This window comes from Hypomesus nipponensis, chromosome 23 (genome assembly GCF_054491055.1).
Source record: "Hypomesus nipponensis isolate SF chromosome 23, ASM5449105v1, whole genome shotgun sequence".
Taxonomy (NCBI): Eukaryota; Metazoa; Chordata; class Actinopteri; order Osmeriformes; family Osmeridae; genus Hypomesus; species Hypomesus nipponensis.
Genome location: NC_140383.1, coordinates 17187803 through 17206222, shown reverse-complemented (window position 1 = coordinate 17206222; position 18420 = coordinate 17187803). Strand labels below are relative to the sequence as shown.

The window sequence follows — 18420 nt, the reverse complement described above, 5'->3', positions numbered from 1 at the left end:
AAAAAACATTGGTGAATGCCAGAATCTTCGTGAAAACTGCGTAAGTGGGGTTTGAGAACAAATTTGTTCGTAAGAACATTTGGTGAATGAGGCCCAGTGTTCTTAAACTCAACCGATTGTTGTCATTTTACCATACAGTTGATATTGAACATACATCAGTGTTTGGGAAGATTACTGTATATCTCCACTTTTGATTTGTATTTCCATCGTAAATTTGGTCTTTAATTTCAATTGGAAGTGTTATTAAAAGGTCTTAAAGTCTTCAATTTAACTTGTTTACACCTGTAACCACCCTGTGAAGCCCCCACCCCCCACTCCAGAGACAGATGGTGACAGAGAGGTGCAGACATTAAGTTAAACATAGTTATGCCTTAAGTGTAGAGTAAAAAATAGAGACTAAATGTGTGTGTAAATGGATGTTAACACTCAGTTCTCTGAGTTGGTGCATGTCAGTTTAGGCAAAGGTTGTCTTTTAAATCTTTAGTTTTAAAAATAATTCAGATTTGATTGGAACTCTCTCTTATATACATTTATAGTTGGATTTGACATTTAACAGCCATTTAATTCATTAAGCAAGTTGTTTAACTCAAACAACCATAACACGGTACATATGGTATACAAAGCTGCAGTCAGATTTGGAGAAATTGTTAGTTTGGACGTTATCTTGCCATATACATGGGGTCTTGATGATAATGCGCACGCAGCTTCAAAAAACACAAAAACTTGTGGAAAATAGTTTGGTTACAACAGCTATGCAAGGGTTTTCAGTTGTTGCGTTCGTTCAGATAGATGTTTTTTAATATTGTTGTTTGTGAGTTAAAATAATCTTGTTGGTCACTTTGAGAGTGCATGTTGTGTGGTTTAATGGGAAGTGAGCGTCGGCTATAGTACATCTATGCCTGCAAGGAGTTGATAATGAACTGTGCCTTAAACATTTTGCCAATGAGGCTATTCTTGATCGTAAGTAGACTGGTTCTGGAAAGCGGTCTTCAAGCCATCTTTAAGAAATTCTGGTAACAGTGTTGAGAGCAATGTGTTTTGACTGTGAGAGGCAATTTTTGGTCGTCATCTAAACCTCATGCGTCCGCTACAGCATTTCTGCTTTGGCGTGAATTATGTTAGGAAGGAGGTAAACGGCATGTATTGGGATAGTGTGCGGGCAGGTATATTTTTATATAGGGTGAAATGGAATGAGAAATGTAATACAAAATGTCTGAAAGGGGTGTATTTATTGCCTCAATATCTTTGTGTCAATAAATCAAATATCATTTTTACTGATGGTTTTCAAACCTTATTGGGTTCAAGATGACATCACTCTGAAGTACCATCAACAATTTCACCTTGGTATGTCAAAACATGATTGAATTTGAGTAGTTTAAACTTTGGCTGAATCTAACAACTCTTACCACAGAAGAAACAGCTTACTTTTTTATACAGTAACTGTATGACAATATTCAACACTGAGAATAGCTCAATGGACTGGGACAGTGACCTGAAAAGTATAAGGTTGCAGGTGTGAATCCAGCCGCAGTATTTTAGCTTGTAGCTTGTATTAAATTTGAATATCTGTTTAGTTAAACAGGATGACATCATTATGAAATACCATGCGCAATTTCATGCAATTCAACTTTGAAATGTCAACCGTTTCTTAACCCTTCTTCCAAAGCTGACCAAAGCTAATACTCTGCCCTTTCTACTCATACAGTCTCAACAGTTGGTGTGTCGCAGAGAGGATAGAGAGGCTGCCTGGTAACCTTATGCTCATGAGTTCAAATCCCCATTCAGCGTATTGTAGTTGGCCCAACATGAAGTAGTCTTGCTCTCTTGTCCAACTCATAACCTTCTACAATTTAAATGTTTATCAAATTTTTTCCATTTTCGCTACCTCTCCTATAAGGTTTGTCCAATCTTCACCAAATTTGGCACAGATCATCTTCAGACCAAGCCACACAAAAGACATCATGTTTTTTTGATTATCTAAACCTGGAACAGCCAAACAAAGTCGTCAACCAAGCCACCATAAAAGAAGTGAGGTCATATCTCAGCACCTCTTTACTGCATTGACACCAAATTTGGTATAGGGACTAGGGACACTGTTCTAAAGAGGTCCAAAAGAGGTCATGCCATTTCATCTCTAGGTGGCGCTGCAATCAGCACAAATTTGGCACCATTTATCTTCAGATCAAGCCTCACAAAAGACATCACATGTTTTTTTGATTTTCTACAGCTTTTGACTGGAACAGCCAATCAAAGTCATCAGCCAATCAAAGTCGTCAACCAAGCCACTATAAAAGAAGTGAGGTTATATCTCAGCACCTCTTCACTGCATTGACACCAAATTTGGTGTAGGGACTAGGGACCCTGATCTAAAGAAGTCCAAAATAGGTCATGCCATTTTGCCTCTAGGTGGCGCTGCAATCAGCAAAAATTTGGCACCATTTATCTTCAGATCAAGCCTCACAAACGTTTTCACATGGTTTTTGATTTTCAAAACAGTTTTTCCGGTAAAGCTGATCAAAGTCGGCGATGAAGCCGCCAAAAAAGGAAGTGAGATCATATCTCAGGAAATATTTGCTGAATTGACATCAAACTTGGTACAGGTGCTCGGGACCCTGTTCCAAAGAGGTCCACAAAAGGTTGTGTCATCTAACCGCTAGAGGGCGATCCCATGTCAGACATGTTAAATAGTGATACCAGCTGAATTGATGTGGCCGCCATTCTGAATGAATGAATAAAATGTTTTTGGTGAATATCAAAAATTCACCTAATTTGGCACAGATTATCTTCAGACCACAATCACTGTGACATGTCAAAATATAACTGAATTACAGCTGTTTAAACTTGGGCCAAATCTGACCACGCTTGCCACACGAAAAACTGCTAATATTTTTACCCAGTAACTGAAATCTGTGATTTCCAGCACTGAGAATAGCTCACTAGGATAAATTGGTGTCCTGGAAATGTCAACGTCAGAGGTTCGAATCCAGCCAAAGCTGACAAGCTTGTCATGTCTCTGATTCTCTGTTTAGCGAGACTTTAAGCCACTGCAAAGGAAGCCAGGTACACCACAGTCACTAGATGTCGAAAGTTTCTTCTGGGTCATCTGACCTGCTTGGCCACCACATTGCTGCTTACAGCTATATTTATTAAAGATATTACTGGCAGCCAGCAAGAAAGCTGTAACACGAAAAAGGCTACAGGCCGAACCTCCAACAGAGTCTGACTGGATAGATATTGTTACTAGTGCTGTCAGTTTAACGCGTTATTAACGGCGTTAACGCAAACCCAAATTAACGGCGCCAATTATTTTATCGCGCGATTAACGCTCTTTTTGGCCTAGCAAACTTTGTAGTTTTTTTCACATGCTGTTGCAACAACTACCGACGTTAGAAAAACTACAACACCACACCGGATCTAGCTAGACCGGAAACAAAATAACAGGCACGCCAAACACTCGTTTGGCTTGCGAGCTGGCTAAAGAGTAGTAGCAGAGCCCGTTTACGGATATTAGACATTCTCTGGTAGTAGGCTAACGTTACGTTTTGAGTGGATGACGAGCGCGAGATGCCGAAATGGATGCCAATAAGATTCTGAATGGAAAGTTTGCTTTTAAAAAGTTGCCAAATGGTTCTATTGACAAGACCAGTGATCTGTGTGTTTTGTCGTTGTAAACTGAGCTATCATCGCAGCACGTCCAGTCTGAAATACCACTTGATGGCCAAGCACACAGCTGATGCGAATTCTCTGCCCCCTCGTCAAAGCCAGGCGATTGCAATGTTGTTTTCAATAAAAAAAATATTTGCACAAAGCAATCCGAACCACTTTTCTATGTTGATAAGAGCATTAAAATTTGAAAAAAGATTGGGACAAAAAGAAATCAGGGACATTTAGAATAGATAAAAATGTGCGATTAATTGTGATTAATCGCGAGTTAACTATGACATTAATGCAATTAATCGCGATTAAATATTTTAATTGTTTGACACCGCTAGTTATTAGACAATTACATTAACCTACTCCAAAATATAGGGTTAGAACCTTATTTCGGCCGAGGGGGAGGGGGGGGGCCAGACCTGCCCCCACTGCTAAAAAATATCCTTGGGGAAACACTGCCACAGCCCCTTATGAAACGACATCTTATAAATTAGCCTACTTAAATCGTCACTGTGAACCCAGACAATAGGTTACAATCAAAATACGCAAAACCCTAACGGAAGATTCTTGTTGTGGCTTTCTACACTTGCCGTCTTCCACACAAACACAGTGCTTGATAAGTCTCAAACCATTTAAGACTCAGCACTTATCCGCCCAAGTACCTCTGCAGAATCTACAATGTTTGCCAAAATAATACATCCTGACAAGCCATGCTGATAAATTTGATCTATAAGGCCAGCATGCAATCTCTGACACGACTAATGTCTTCCATAATCTACTGAATCTAGGTGTCCCTATCTGCCTTCGATCTTGTGTGGAGCTGCGTTGGTCTGAAGATAACCACGCCCCTCTCGTTTGCATGTGAGATCGGAAATAAATACAGCACAGAAATAAATGTGGTGTGGAAATAAATGTGGTGTGTCTCAAAATAAATAAATGTGGCATTAGGAAATAAAAGTCGCATGAAATAAATAAATGTTGTCTTTACAAAAAAGTCATTTTGAAATAAATAAATGTATTTATTTATTGATGTTGGTAAATGGATTCAGCTATATAATCATATAATGCTATATTTACTGCCATCTTTTTTTAATTTCAGAATTGTTTTCATAGACATATTTATTTATGTATGTATTTATCTATTTATGTACCTATTTATTTATTTTATTTTGACTAACTCGGCGTTCCATAGGTAGCAACGCTAGTGCTAAATAACTATTTAGCTGTTCGGCTCCATGACGACGGGTAAGTAGGGCTTGTGAGACTGCTCACCAAAAGAACGATGGGGAACCCACTTGTCTAGCAGATTAAGACATGTTCGTAGGTACCTAACAAAAACCCAGCTAACAAGGGACGTCCTGGGGACGTCCTGGGGACGTTCCTATTTGGTCCTCTATAGGTTATACCGTGACGTTATCCTTAGGACGTCCTTAAAGTTCCTAAAAGGTCACAATTTAGACATTTATTTTTAAACTTTCAGGGGACGTTCCAGGAACGTCCCTGGTTGGTTATGATACGACGTTATGTTAAAGGTGACATGACATGCTGTTTTTGGATGCTTTTATATAGGTCTTAGTGGTCCCCTAATATTGTATCTGAAGTCTCTTTCCCGAAATTCAGCTATGACGCAGAATTATAGCCACTACAAGTAGTCCCACAATCAGCTTTCCTCAGAACGCTGATTGTGCATTCTGTGTCTGTAGCTTTAAATGCTAATGAGCAGGAGAGGGGCGGCAACATGCGCTAATGTTTACAATGGATGTATCGCAATGGCTCGTAGCCCCCGTTGCTGTAAGATGCCTCGAATTTAGCCATTCTCATCTGATCACCCTGGTTTGCAGAGGTGCACACTCATAATAATTTCAATGAGGGGAAAGGCGGATATCGCGCACGCCCATAACACCAACAGCATAACGGTTATCCAAATAACAAAGTGTACAACACTGGCGTTACAGCGTTTGTATTCACACACACACTTGATGCCATTTGCATTTATCTTTACGTTAGCAACGGTAACTCAGCTGTTTGCTGCAGAGCTAATGTTACAGCCACATTCTAAGGGTAGCAAGCTAGGTAACCATATACAGTAAAGCAACAAAATGATATAGCTTTAGTTAACTTACTTGTCCAAGGTTTGTAGCTTGACCAAGGAGATTTAGTAATGATACAGAATTTAATTTCAGCAAGGCCAGCTTTGTGTTGGCTCAAGTTGAGGAAACAGTAGTGGCTGAAATGTTTGGCGCAGACATGCAAAACTTTGGGAAGTTGTGTCGGCGCTTTTCCAGCGAAAACAAAATTGAGATATTGGTTGTGCAGAGGCTCGGATGAAGGAATTAAATAAAGACTTGTGCTTGCATTTGTACATCCAAGCACTGAGCAACTGTTGTCGTTCGTTTGTTTGCTCGCCATAATGTCTCTCCAGGAAAAACCGATATCGCACTTGCTATTGCACGGTGGTAGCTCAGTTTCTCATGGGCGGGCCAGATGATCTGGGCGGGCAAAGCAGAGAGAGGGGAGGTAACCTTTCTCGTATCTACGTCACTTGGAGGAGATTTTCAAACAGAGCGTTTGAGCCTTCATTTTGTCAAAGGCGGAGAAGAACACCCAGGGCTTTGTTTAGACCTATCGAAAATTCTAGCGACTGGGGGACCAAAGGCAGGCTAGGGGAACTCATTAATGTTAAATAACTTCATAAACCTCTACTTTCTTGTATATTTTATTTTAATTGTATTCCACTTAGTATTGCTAGTTTATGTATCCTTAGTATAGTTAGACCACATATTTAAATTTAAGATTCCTATATGTTTACTGTATGCACCTTCCTGCCAAAGCAAATTCCTTGTCTGTGCAAACTTTCATGGCGAATAAATCCCATTCTGATTCTGATATGAAGTTTTCATGTCATGTCACCTTTAAAAACTTTCGGGGAACATTCGGGACGTTCCAGGAACGTCCCTGGTTGGTTATGATGTGACATTATGTATAAACTTTCGGGGGGTTCCAGAACGTCATTCGTTGGTCATAACGTAACCATCTAAATTCCGAACTGATATCTTCGTTTGTGTGTCATTCTGTGATGTGAATTGCTCGAGCTATAGCCTACTGTCACTCTGGAAACTGTACAGTATTAAATCAATTGTTTATGTATGGTACCAATAACTTGCATTTGAGCGAAGTAATACATTATTGTCATAAATGATTTGGGGATGTACTGAAACAAAACATCTAAGCTGGATCCAGCCTATCCAAGCACCAGCTGTGTCTCTAGAAATGTTCCATACTAGCCTATTACAGCACATCTCTCGCGGACGTCACCGCTCGTGATGTGAGCCCTGTTGTTGAGTGAAGAAGTCGTTGAGAGACAGCAAAACTTTTTGATCCCGCATCCTTCATTTATAGCTATAATACTGTTTGATAATCAATTTGTGTAAATATATCTTCAACTTATGTATTTGTGTGTTTATCCAACGTGAAATAGCCATATCGAAGATGAATGTATATTAATTTCTAGCCAATTTGAGTTGGCACTAGTTTTCTAAGTCGGCTAAATTGAGACGTCGTACAGTATCATCTTAATTTGTACAGTAGTTAACAATGTTCTCGATAACACTAACTAGCTAGCTTGAAATTGGATGCCTACACACTAGTGGTGTCGTGTCTTTAAGGATACAGAAAATAAAAAACAGCCGAAGCTACTTTTGGTACAGTAGCGTTAGCTCTATTGTAGAGTAGCAAGCTACTTTTGGACAGTTATCTCTAGACTAGAGCTACAATAAACCAATACGTTTTGAGAGAAAAGTAGCATAATGATATGCTACGTTGCTACGTCGGACAAATGTTCACGATGAGTATGAAGGACAGTTGATTAGCACTAGCTAGATGGTTGTAAATATCTGGATACTGAAGGTCAGGGAAGCTTTCCGTTTCACTTGTTACGGTCCTAAAAATAACTCCAGGAGCATATGGATAAAATACACTTCCACTTAATGTTCTTTGCATTTGAACTGCTGTCTAACTGTAGCTAATTCATGTTGCAGGTGTTGATTCCGGACGAACTGGTGGAGGACGAGGAGGAGGAGTAGGGAGAGGATGAGAAGGGGTTGACACAATTAAAATATAAGAAAATTAATTCAGGCTTTTAAAATGCATTTGAATAAAGTGTTTGTTTATACTGTAAATCGTGTTTTTTCTTCTACAAGCGAACACACAATAAGTTACAATACACAATACTTAGCAGCAGCCTGTTATACTTAAAGTTGATTTTTAAGAATAAAGGAGTTAAATTACCTTGTTGAGTTTAAGTGAACACATTCAGTTTAGTTTTGCACTATAGGCTAATATGCATTTTATACTTTGTATAAAACAATATCCATTAAATGCATAAATGTGACTATAAATTAAGGTTGATAAATTTATTCTGCATTTGGTATGCGAAAGTTATCAGGATGTCGCAAGGGAATGTCCCCATGACGTCGCAGACAAACGTCCCCTGAACTTCCCCTAAATGTTATGAGGACGTTACATGGACGTCCCGGGGACGTTTGTCTGCGACGTCCCCGGGACGTTTGTCTGCGACGTCCCCGGGACGTTTGTCTGCGACGTCCCCGGGACGTTTGTCTGCGACGTCCCCGGGACTTTCAGGGGACCCTACAAAAATACGTCATGGGGACGTTCCCTTGCGACGTCCTGATAACATTCGGGGATGTTCGGGGACGTCCTGGGGACGTCATTTTGTTAGCTGGGAAGTAACCTAAACTTTCCTATACTTAGCTATGGTAGTAATGCTGAAGGATCGCTGATATCGCATAGCGTCGTTGATAACGTGTACTGACGTTGTGACTGTGTGTATGTGAGAGACGCGTAAGTGATAGAGACGGAGGGAGAACAGGGAACGGACATGCAACTGAACGAATACGCTGCGTGTTTTAGATAACGAAAAAAAAAAACATTTTTATAATGACACGCAATATGTGGCGGCCGGTGTTGAGTCTGCGGCGCACCGCCACAAATTAGTTTATGTGTGGGAAACACTGAAGTAACCATAAGAGGGATGCAGTCAAAGCCTCTGTTTACAAAAGACTAACAAGCTAACATGTAATAAAAACACTGAATGACTTCAATATTCCTTCTCCTTCTATATATATACGTGGTTTTCCATTAACTTCTAAACTTGTTCAGCATCAGTGCCCATGGGAAAAACTCACTCATTATCTACATACTTATCCATTAGAGAGCAATGGGGCTTACCAGATTATATGGTTTCCAGGACTGGGGTGGAAGTCAAACTGGGTGTTGATCCTTCCACTTTCATGCTGCATGTAGGATGTCTCTACACTGAGGTGTTGAGTGTGCTGGGCATGTTTGGTGATCCAGCTCAATAGCCAATGGTAGCTTTTGTCTCGACTGGGTACCTCAAGAGTGATCATGTAGTTCCTGCGAAAGAAGATCATTCCCACCTGGGCACCTTTTCTGGCTGCAGCCAAGGCTGTGCCTACCCCAACGAGTCCGAAGCCAGCCCCAAAGTAAGGGTTGTCCTTAAGGGCATCCAAGAAATCTGACAGAGGCATGATGCAGATTTATGTTCTTCCAAATGGAACCAGGATTTCTTTCTTACCTAAAACAAAAAGTAATTCTCATTTACTGTATTTCCAAGACACTGAAGCGCGCATGCTTTTGTTTGGTAGTTAGCTTCAGAAAATGGCTGGCTTTCTGAGATGCATACAAATAAAGTGATAGCCTACTAAAATGCTATAATAGAGAGTTCATAAAGAGTCTCAACGTCATATAATTTTCGCAAACATTTACCATCACAGTTATGTCACTATTTGACACTACAGTTTGACTTTTCTCTACATTTTACTTCCACCGGTTTGGTTCATTGACAAACCAAATAGCGACCTCTATCACTACTTCCGTTGTTCGGTGAAAATAGTTTCGTTTCGGATAGTTCTAGCAACAGATAGTTCCTCCCTGGAATTTCTAAAATGCACTGCAACAGCCTATATATTTTATATTTCAAGTCGCACATAATAGTTGTATACTGTGATCAATTAATAAGAGCAGATATAGTACAAATGCAGACATAATTATCCAAGAAAATTACAGCGGTATCAACAACGCGTACGTCTGCTACTGCTAGCCATAGACATAGGCTGTTTATCAATCCACGTTTTTTTCCGTACTTGTGTTCTTGCGAACTCGTTTGACGCAATCTTTCATCGCCCAAGTACGGTTCCATTCCAAAGAACACAAGTCACCAAGAACACCAAAAATACCCGGGAATGTTCTTGATCCGCCACTTTTATCGAGGATGCATCGGATGGTGGCTCTGTTCGAAAACTCTTAAAATGCGTCCTTCCTTCCTTCCTTCATTTTAAGACAGCGAGGTCTGTTCGAAATGTCTTAAATCTTCTCTTCCTGTCTAATAAGATACCTTGAAATACGTCACATAACGGTCATTTTTTAAGAGAGCATATGAGCTGCCTTGCTGTCTTAATGGCGGCACGTATTACCCATAACTCTGTGCGCGGGGTTACCGTGAGTTAAACAGAATCCTTTGACCGCCATTGCTCTACGTTTTTACAATTCATATTTCAGCTAAACGGTACTTGTAAATCAGCATCTGAATAAAAATGTATCGAGAAGTGGGCAGTGTAGTTGCTGAAAATGTACTTATTTTATTGATGACACTCCTAATTTGTAAATTTGCTCCGACTTTTCGATAACGTACAGTAGCTAGCATAGCCGTGCAGTGCAGACACTAGCTAGTTGCTGCGTTTTATCATAATCCTATCAAATGAGTGAAATACAAACACAAATGTTATGAGCTATTGAGCCTATATCTAACACAAGTTTAAATACAGCTTAACTTGACTTAGTGTGACAATAAACTCAATGCAATTGACTGCCGTCTGACAAACCGCGCTAGTGCGAGCACATAAGTACACGCAGCGCGATGACGTACATCCTGTCTTAATAGGCTGTTCGAAAACAACGGTTTTTAAGATACCTTACCCCGAAGAGAGCTGTCTCGTTAGACACCTGTCTTGTAAGACATCAAGGATTAAGACAGCTGTCTAAGTTTTCGAACTGTGACTTGACCAGCGAGAATGCTTCTGATTCCCCAGAAGTCACTTCAAGATGTCAAGCGAGGCATACAGACCTCACAACTGTAATTTTTTACTTTTCATATTTCAGCTAAACGGTAGGCTACTTGTAAATCAGCATCTGAATAAAAATGTGACGAGAAAAAGGCAGTGTAGTCGCTGAAAATGTTCCTATTTTATTGATGAAACGGCTCATTTGTAAATTTGCTCCAACTTTCGATAACCTAGTACACATTAGGTAGGCCTACTGTAAGTTAGCAAGGGCTACAGAAAACGTAACATTACAGGTAGAGGGACCATTTTTTTGCTTTGTTATCTAGTTTTTGTAGTTCGTCAGTGTTATCATAATGCTGCAAGTCCAGGAAAACCCAAACGGTGCGTTCACACTGCAGACTTTTTTACCGCTCAGCACCGCCGGCCTTCCCACAGTGCACCACGCTCGGGGGCGTGCCAGACAGATTCATTCAGAGCTGTTAGTTCTCTTAAATCACTGTTGTAGTTCGTATAATGTCATGGCAAATGTGCAGACAAAATACAACTTTTACACACATTAAGCAAGAATCCGACACGCTTTCTAGATCTGACATGATCTTATCTTCAGCACACAATAGGTTATCTTTTTCCACACTTTTTTTAGGCCGAGTGAAAGATTAAATGCCACCCGCACTCTATGTAACGGGTCTTTTTCCGGCTGGAAAAAAAGATGCATCAGACATAAACGTTGACATGTGTAACCTTTTATTATATTACTCGAAATCTGTGCAAATCATTCGCTAGATTATGACTTGCCTCTACACATTCACTGTATGGATAGCGAGTGGCTGCCAGCCAGCATTTCAGCGTTGAATGTCAATCGTGTGCCGGGTGAGCTAGCTAGACAATGCAGCTAGCACAGAAGAAAGTTACGTAATGTGAAGAAACTGAATTAAAGTACAAAATACAACACACCAAGGACGCCGACAACCTCAGCAACCCTGGCCAGGCATAATTTTTTGTTTACGTCTCTGTAATCGAACATAGACGTATCATACAATACTGGGTATGAAGACACACATACGATGAGTTGCTCTTCCATCTTGAAAATTGTCAAACCTAGAAATGTTTACCATTACCAACAGTTGCTACGTTACAAGAAACAAGAAACCAACCCGATTGGCCAACGCTAGCGTTTTCACGCTCCTCATTTACATAAAGTTCAGAAAATCCAACTTTCTCCGCCCCGCTCGCCTTCCCTCAATACCCTACGCGAGCGGCAATGCCCGATGTTGTGCTACACTGTCCTATTATCAGAATGAGGGTAATATGTGAATTATGTGCGACTGCTGTTATGTCACTGGCTGGTTAAAGCGAGCATCCTTCTTTGTATTCATTTGTACAAATCACATTTAATAGAACTATTCACTTCGGATTCTTGATTACGCTGTACTTGCTGTTATAGGCTACTTACTAAATGCACTATATGCCAATTGAAATATAATCGTCTGTTACATTAGTATAGCTACATTATTTTACAAATGTAGCTATATAAAAGGCCCCTGCTCAGGGGTCCCTCATACCAGAAATCAACTCCTATGTCCCTCTCAGTAAACTACTTGCCACACAACAGTTTTGTGTTTACAATCATATCCATTTTATAGATCCTGCTTCCCACAACCTTGTAAGTATCTTTTAACTTGCAATGTACAGTGCTTGGTTCTAGTACCTGATAAGCCAAGCCTGGACCTTCCCTTTGTGAATGGCTAGTGGAAAACATCTAATAAATTATGACATTTTGATTGGTGATTTGATTTCCGAACAAAAAACTATATTGATATATTTAAGGTAGAAAAAAAAGAAAGAAATAGTGTACATTTAAATAAGAGTTTTCACAAGTTTGAGGCTTGGCCATGACAACAGGTCAGGGATATACGGCAGGCAGCACAGACATATTCCTCTCAGTTGGATTTTAGCACAACAGAGATGGAACCTTCTGAGGCAGCTGTCACAGCCAACCTGAGATTTTATTTGGGGAGGGAGGATTTTGGCACGTATCAAAAACAGTGTAGCCAAAATCAGGGATGCAAACGGCGCGCTTTTCGGCGCCTCCCGCTTTTTTCACGTCAGTTTGGGTGACTTGTGTGAATCGTGCAGATCCGAAGTTTTTTTTAAGGGGGGGGGGGGGGGTCTGATTATAATTGCACCAACAGTAATTTTGGATTGCCTCCACCAAACAAGTAAATAGGAAATAAGCAAATCAGCAGTATGTGCACAAGCCTACTCATGTGTCTTCTTGCTGCGTATCTTTTACTGTCTATGGCGAGGTGACTCAATAGGCAGATCCGGACCTAGACGCAATACAAGCAAGTTTTTATTGGTGCGTGTCCAATCTAAAGCTCCATCAGGAGCTGTAATAACTGTAATCACCATGACAATTCACTCACTCAACATTGGCCGCAAACTTTGTGGGTCACGCAGGTCGTGTGTGTCATTGGCAACAACGCAGGCTCATCAATTTGGCTAGCAATGGCTAGCAATTTCGTCAACAAATACCAAGAAATAGGTTGCAGCAGTTTGTCTTTTGACTACACTTGCAAAATCCGCTAATAGGACTGAGCTCGAATAGCTTCGGCGACTTTTTATAGTACAAAATCCAGACATCCCGAAATGCAGAAACTCATTTCCGGGAGATAATTGCAGCATTTATCCAGTGACCGTATAGTTTTGAAGCACCAAAAAAACTGTTCAAAGCAGCCCCATTCAAGTCCCTGGATGCTGGGCTTCAACAGAGAAATGCACTGTGACGCTATGGGAAAGTATAAGAAGGAAATCGAGTCAGTCGACCTGCTACTATAATGTATCTGATTCTGAACGAACTCGTCTTCGAGATGAACGTGTTCTAACACATTCAAAATGTTAACACAATAGTAAATATTTGACCATACATTTTTTTGACATTTTAGGGGAAGCCGAGTTTCCCTTGCAGTCTAAAAGAAATCGCCTACTGTCATGGATTTTATTGGGGTGACCATACACAGCTTGTGGCAAGTAGAATAAACTACCTCTCAAAAGTAAGACCCTACAGGCCTTGTCCTCCATTGATCCTGTGGTGAGGGGCCATTCCCAGGCTACTCAGCTGAAGGAGTTGGCTTGGATCATCAACATTTAGTGCCCTTAGGTGGCCAGGAAGAAGAGGAAGGAGTAAAACCAGAAGAAGTGCTAGATAGTTTAATAAGAGTTTATGTATCGGAATAAAAAATTAAATAAAATGTTCCAAATAAGTGTTGGTGTATTTTGATCTTCAGAATGTCATTTTACTCAATGTGCATGTAGGGGTGGGCCAGGGATGTCAGGGGGTTGGTGGCAAAGTAAGGATATGGATATTTGCTGCGGGGCGAGGGCTGAAATTACTTCTCTCTTTTTTGACCATACATGTGTTTGCATCCCTGCAAAATCCTACTCCCCTTCCAACTTTTACATTTTTGCAACTAGTATTAAAAGCTTTTTATGGCACACTCTACAGGGCATAAGGAGCCACCAAAATTGTTTTGGGGTGTGTCAGATCTTACAGTCCCAAGATATGAGGGGGGGAGGATTACGGCAGGTATGAAAAACAATGTTGCCAAAATCCTACTCCCCTTCTAACGTTTACATTTTTGGAACTAGTATCGAAAGCATTTTATGGCACACTCTACAGGACATGAGGAACCACCAAAATAATTTGAGGGTGTGTCAGATCTTATAGCCCCAATATATGGGGGGGAGTAGGATTTTGGAAGGTATGATGAACAGTGTTGCCAAAATCCTACTCCCCCAGTAAGTTGAATTGCTGCATCATTAAATAGTTGATACAAGTAGCGGTTGATTTTTAGGATTGTTAAATTGGTGAGGTAGTGTGTGAGATAAAGAGAACTCATACACAATAGCCTAATGCAATGCATACAAGGTGAAAATAATGGGGCAATAAGTTGTATTAACATCTTGAAAAACATCTTGAAAAACATCTGATTGCTGTTCTGCTACAGGGCAAACTGTTAACTCCCTAATGGAGAAAGTGGTTGACATTTCAAGGTGAAATTGCATGAAATTGTGCATGGTATTTCAGAATGATGTCATCCCATTGAACTAAACAGATAATCAAAATGATGACAGGCCAAAAGATAATGGCTGGATTCCAACCTACTACCTTATACTTTACAGGTCACCATCCCAGCCCATTGAGCTATTCTCAGTGTTGAATAGTGTCATGTTCAGTTACTGTATTAAAAAGTAAGCTGTTTCTCCTGTGGTAAGCGTTGTTAGATTCAACCAAAGTTGAAACTGCTTGTACATTTCCTATGAAAATGGGACAACAGGTGACTGGGTTGCTGCTGTAAAGAATAACTTATAGTTTTTTTTAAAGGTTGTTTGGAGTGCCATAACTTGTCATGGAAGGGAATTTAAAATCATGCCTAGCATCAGTGGGGATGTGTCCTGGCTTAGGTTACTGAAATGAATTTGTGCAACAGACAAGGGATCCACCTGAACACTCAATTTACTTCATTAGAGATAACCATTAGCGTTATCTCTACCATGCGTAGACTACAAGTAACTAGCTACTGTGGTGAACCTGACTTGTTTTGCAGTGGTTTACATAGTCACGCTAAATAGATGATTGGAGTGTTGTGATGGGCTCAACTAAACACGCATTGCTATGTCTTACAACCGGAGCATTTATCTGAAGACTAGAAACCGTTTTGTCAGAATAAAAAATACAAAACTATGCCTCTGACTGGTTTTGAACCTACAACCCTTTGCTTACCGCCACAACATCTCAGCCAATTGAGCCATTCCCAGGCATGGAATACACAAAGTTCAATAACTGGATAATTTTAAAAAGCTGTTTCTCCAATGGCGAGCATTGGCAGATTTGGTCCAAGTTCAAACAGCTGTAATTCAGTCATATTTTGACATATCAAGGTGAAACTTTGCATGGTACTTCAGAGGCATGTCACCTTAAAGCTTATTAGGTTTGAACCATCCTTCAAAAATACATTTGATTTAGTGACACAAACATATTGAGGAACTGTGGACATTTACATAAATACACCCATTTCAGCCATTTTGTACTTGATTCAATTGCCTTAGGTAACGGTTTTAAATACGTCAATGATACATATCTGTACCAAATTTCAAGTCAATTTCACCTTTGGTTCAAGAGAAGAGGAATTTTGAAGGTTTTCCCAAATTATCACAGTACAGGAAAATCCATCATGGCGGACCTTATGGGTCCTTGAGGCTTTTTTGTTCCTCATGAAAAATGAGGCATGCACACCAAGTTTCAGAAAAATTGGAGAAATGGGGTGGAAATGCCATCACTTTGAAAATGGGACTTTTGGGCGTGGCCTGTGGCGCCCCCTATGGTCCAATGTGTCCCATATTTGGTGTGGGGGTAACCACTTGGATGTAGTATCAATGTGCCAAATTAGAAAATGTATGACCAGGGACTTTTTGAGATATTGGGGCGCAAGGAAAAGAAAAATAATAAGAATACCAACAACAATAGGTTCCCTCCTACCAGAGGAACCTAAATATAGCTGCAAGCAGCGATGCGGGTTCCTCCTCAAAATGGCAAAATATTATAAACATGTACACTGCAGAAGATCGAGATTAGGACAACAAAAGAGCAAAATGACTTCATGTTTGGCAAAAAACAATTCCAGACTCTCAGTCAATGCACAACTAACTAAAGTCATGTGGGCAACTGGGCTTGGGCAGCGTTCATATTCAGCTCCTTGCAAGAATAGCCTGTGACAGTTTAGCAGCTGACTCTCTGGTTCCATTAAACTACACAACATACACAATCAGGGTGACCAACAAGATTATATTAACTAACCAACAATAACATTACAAACATCTAACTGAACAAACACAGCAACTGAAATCACTCGCAAGGCTGTTGTAACCAAACTATTTTCCACAAGTCTTTGCGTTTTTGGACATGCCGCACTGCATGCTGGGTACCCAAGGGTGTTGACGATGATTATCTAGCAGTGCTCTGACTGCGTGATATGAGTAATAGTTTTTTGTCAGCTTTGGGACAATGGTTAGGAAATGGTTGACATTTCAAGGTTAAATTGCATGAAATTGCGCATGGTATTTCAGAATGATATCTGCCTGTTTAACTAAACAAGTAATCAAAATTATGACAGGCCAAAAGACTTTGCCTGGATTCGAAACTGTGACCTTGCGCTTTGTAGAACAACGTTTGAACCCATTGAACTACCCCCCGCAAGGCTGGGAACTCCTGGTCAGTTTCTGTCAAAAAACAACCCAAAAAAACTATCTCCTTTAACATGGCTTGTTCGATTTGGCCAAAGTTTAAACAGCTGTAATTCAATGATCTTTTGACATATCAAGGTGAAATTTCGCATGGTACTTCAGAACGATGTCATCCTGATTAACTAAACATTTATTCAAATTTAAGACAGACTCAGTGTGGCTGGACTCAAACCTATGACCTTACACTTTGCAGGTCACCTTTCCAGCTCGTTGAGCTATTCTCAGTGTTGAGTATTGGCATGTTCAGTTACTGTACAAAAAAAGCTGTTTCTCCGATGGTGAGCATTGTCAGATTTGGTCCAAGTTCAAACAGCTGTAAATCTGTCATATTTTGACATCTCAAGGTGAAATTGTTATGGTACTTCAGGGGCGTGTCACCTTAAAGTCTATTAGGTTTGAAAACCCATCATTCAAAATGTCATTTGATTTAGTGACACAAACATATTGAGGCAATGTGGACATTTATATAAATACACCCCTTTCAGCCATTTTGTATTTTATTCAATTGCTATAATTAAAGGTTTTAAATACGTCAATGATACATATCTGTACAAATTCTCAAGTTAATTAGACCTTTGGTTCAAGAGAAGAGGTATTTTGAAGGTTTTCCCAAATTATCACTGTACAGGAAAATAGATCAGGCGGACCTTATGGGTCCTTGAGGCTTTTTTGTCACCAAATTTCAGAAGAATTGGAACAATGGGGTAGAAATACTATCACTTTGAAAATCGGACTTTTGAGCATTTCCTGTGGCGCCCCTATGGTCTGATTTGGCCCGTAGTTGGCGTGGGGGTACCCACTCAGATGTAGTATCACTGTGCCAAATTTGAAAATTACCAATACCATGTTGAGTTATTGTGGCGCAAGGAGAAGAGGAATAATAATAATAAAACTAACAAAAACAATAGGTTTCCTCCTTACGTAGGAACCCTAATAATACCAACAATTACAATAGGGTCCTCCTGACGGAGGAACCCTAATGAAGCATTGGTATTTCTTTGTATAAGTGGTCATGTTATTATAGGTGACAGTGACAGTTTCTGCCATTCCTAATGTTTGATCATTCATTATCATTCCACAAATTAATCTTAATGTTTATCCAAAATCGCAGGTTGGCTGAGATGTGGCCATCTCTGTTGTGCTAAAATCCAACTGAGAGGAATATGTTGGTGCTGCCTGCCGTAAACATCCCTGACCTGTTTTCATGATCAAGCCTCAAACTTGTTAAAACTCTTTTTAAATTATCACTTTCTTTCTTTTTTTCTACCTTTTGTTAAATATATCATTATAGTTTTTTGTTTAAAATAAATGTGATGGAACCAATCAAAATGTCATCATTAATTAGATGTTTTTTCACTAGCCA

General features: G+C 40.0%; 1 protein-coding gene across 4 annotated transcripts in view; it reads right to left on the bottom strand.

Moving 5' to 3' along the window:
- The window catches only part of bcs1l (BCS1 ubiquinol-cytochrome c reductase complex chaperone), a 40233-nt gene extending 30119 nt beyond the window's left edge, over positions 1-10114 (bottom strand). Inside the window, exons 1-2 of one of the 4 annotated variants that reach the window (XM_084689416.1) lie at positions 9837-10114; positions 8902-9268 (exon numbers count right to left, since the gene is read on the bottom strand). In XM_084689416.1, coding sequence (XP_084545542.1) covers positions 8902-9221 — 320 coding nt within the window. In that variant the 5' untranslated portion in view covers positions 9222-9268; positions 9837-10114. Of the gene's footprint in view, positions 1-8901; positions 9269-9459; positions 9748-9836 lie in introns of those variants that run through there. The other 3 variants (XM_084689417.1, XM_084689418.1, XM_084689415.1) reach the window with 3 other exon arrangements.
- Positions 10115-18420: the final 8306 nt, after the last annotated feature.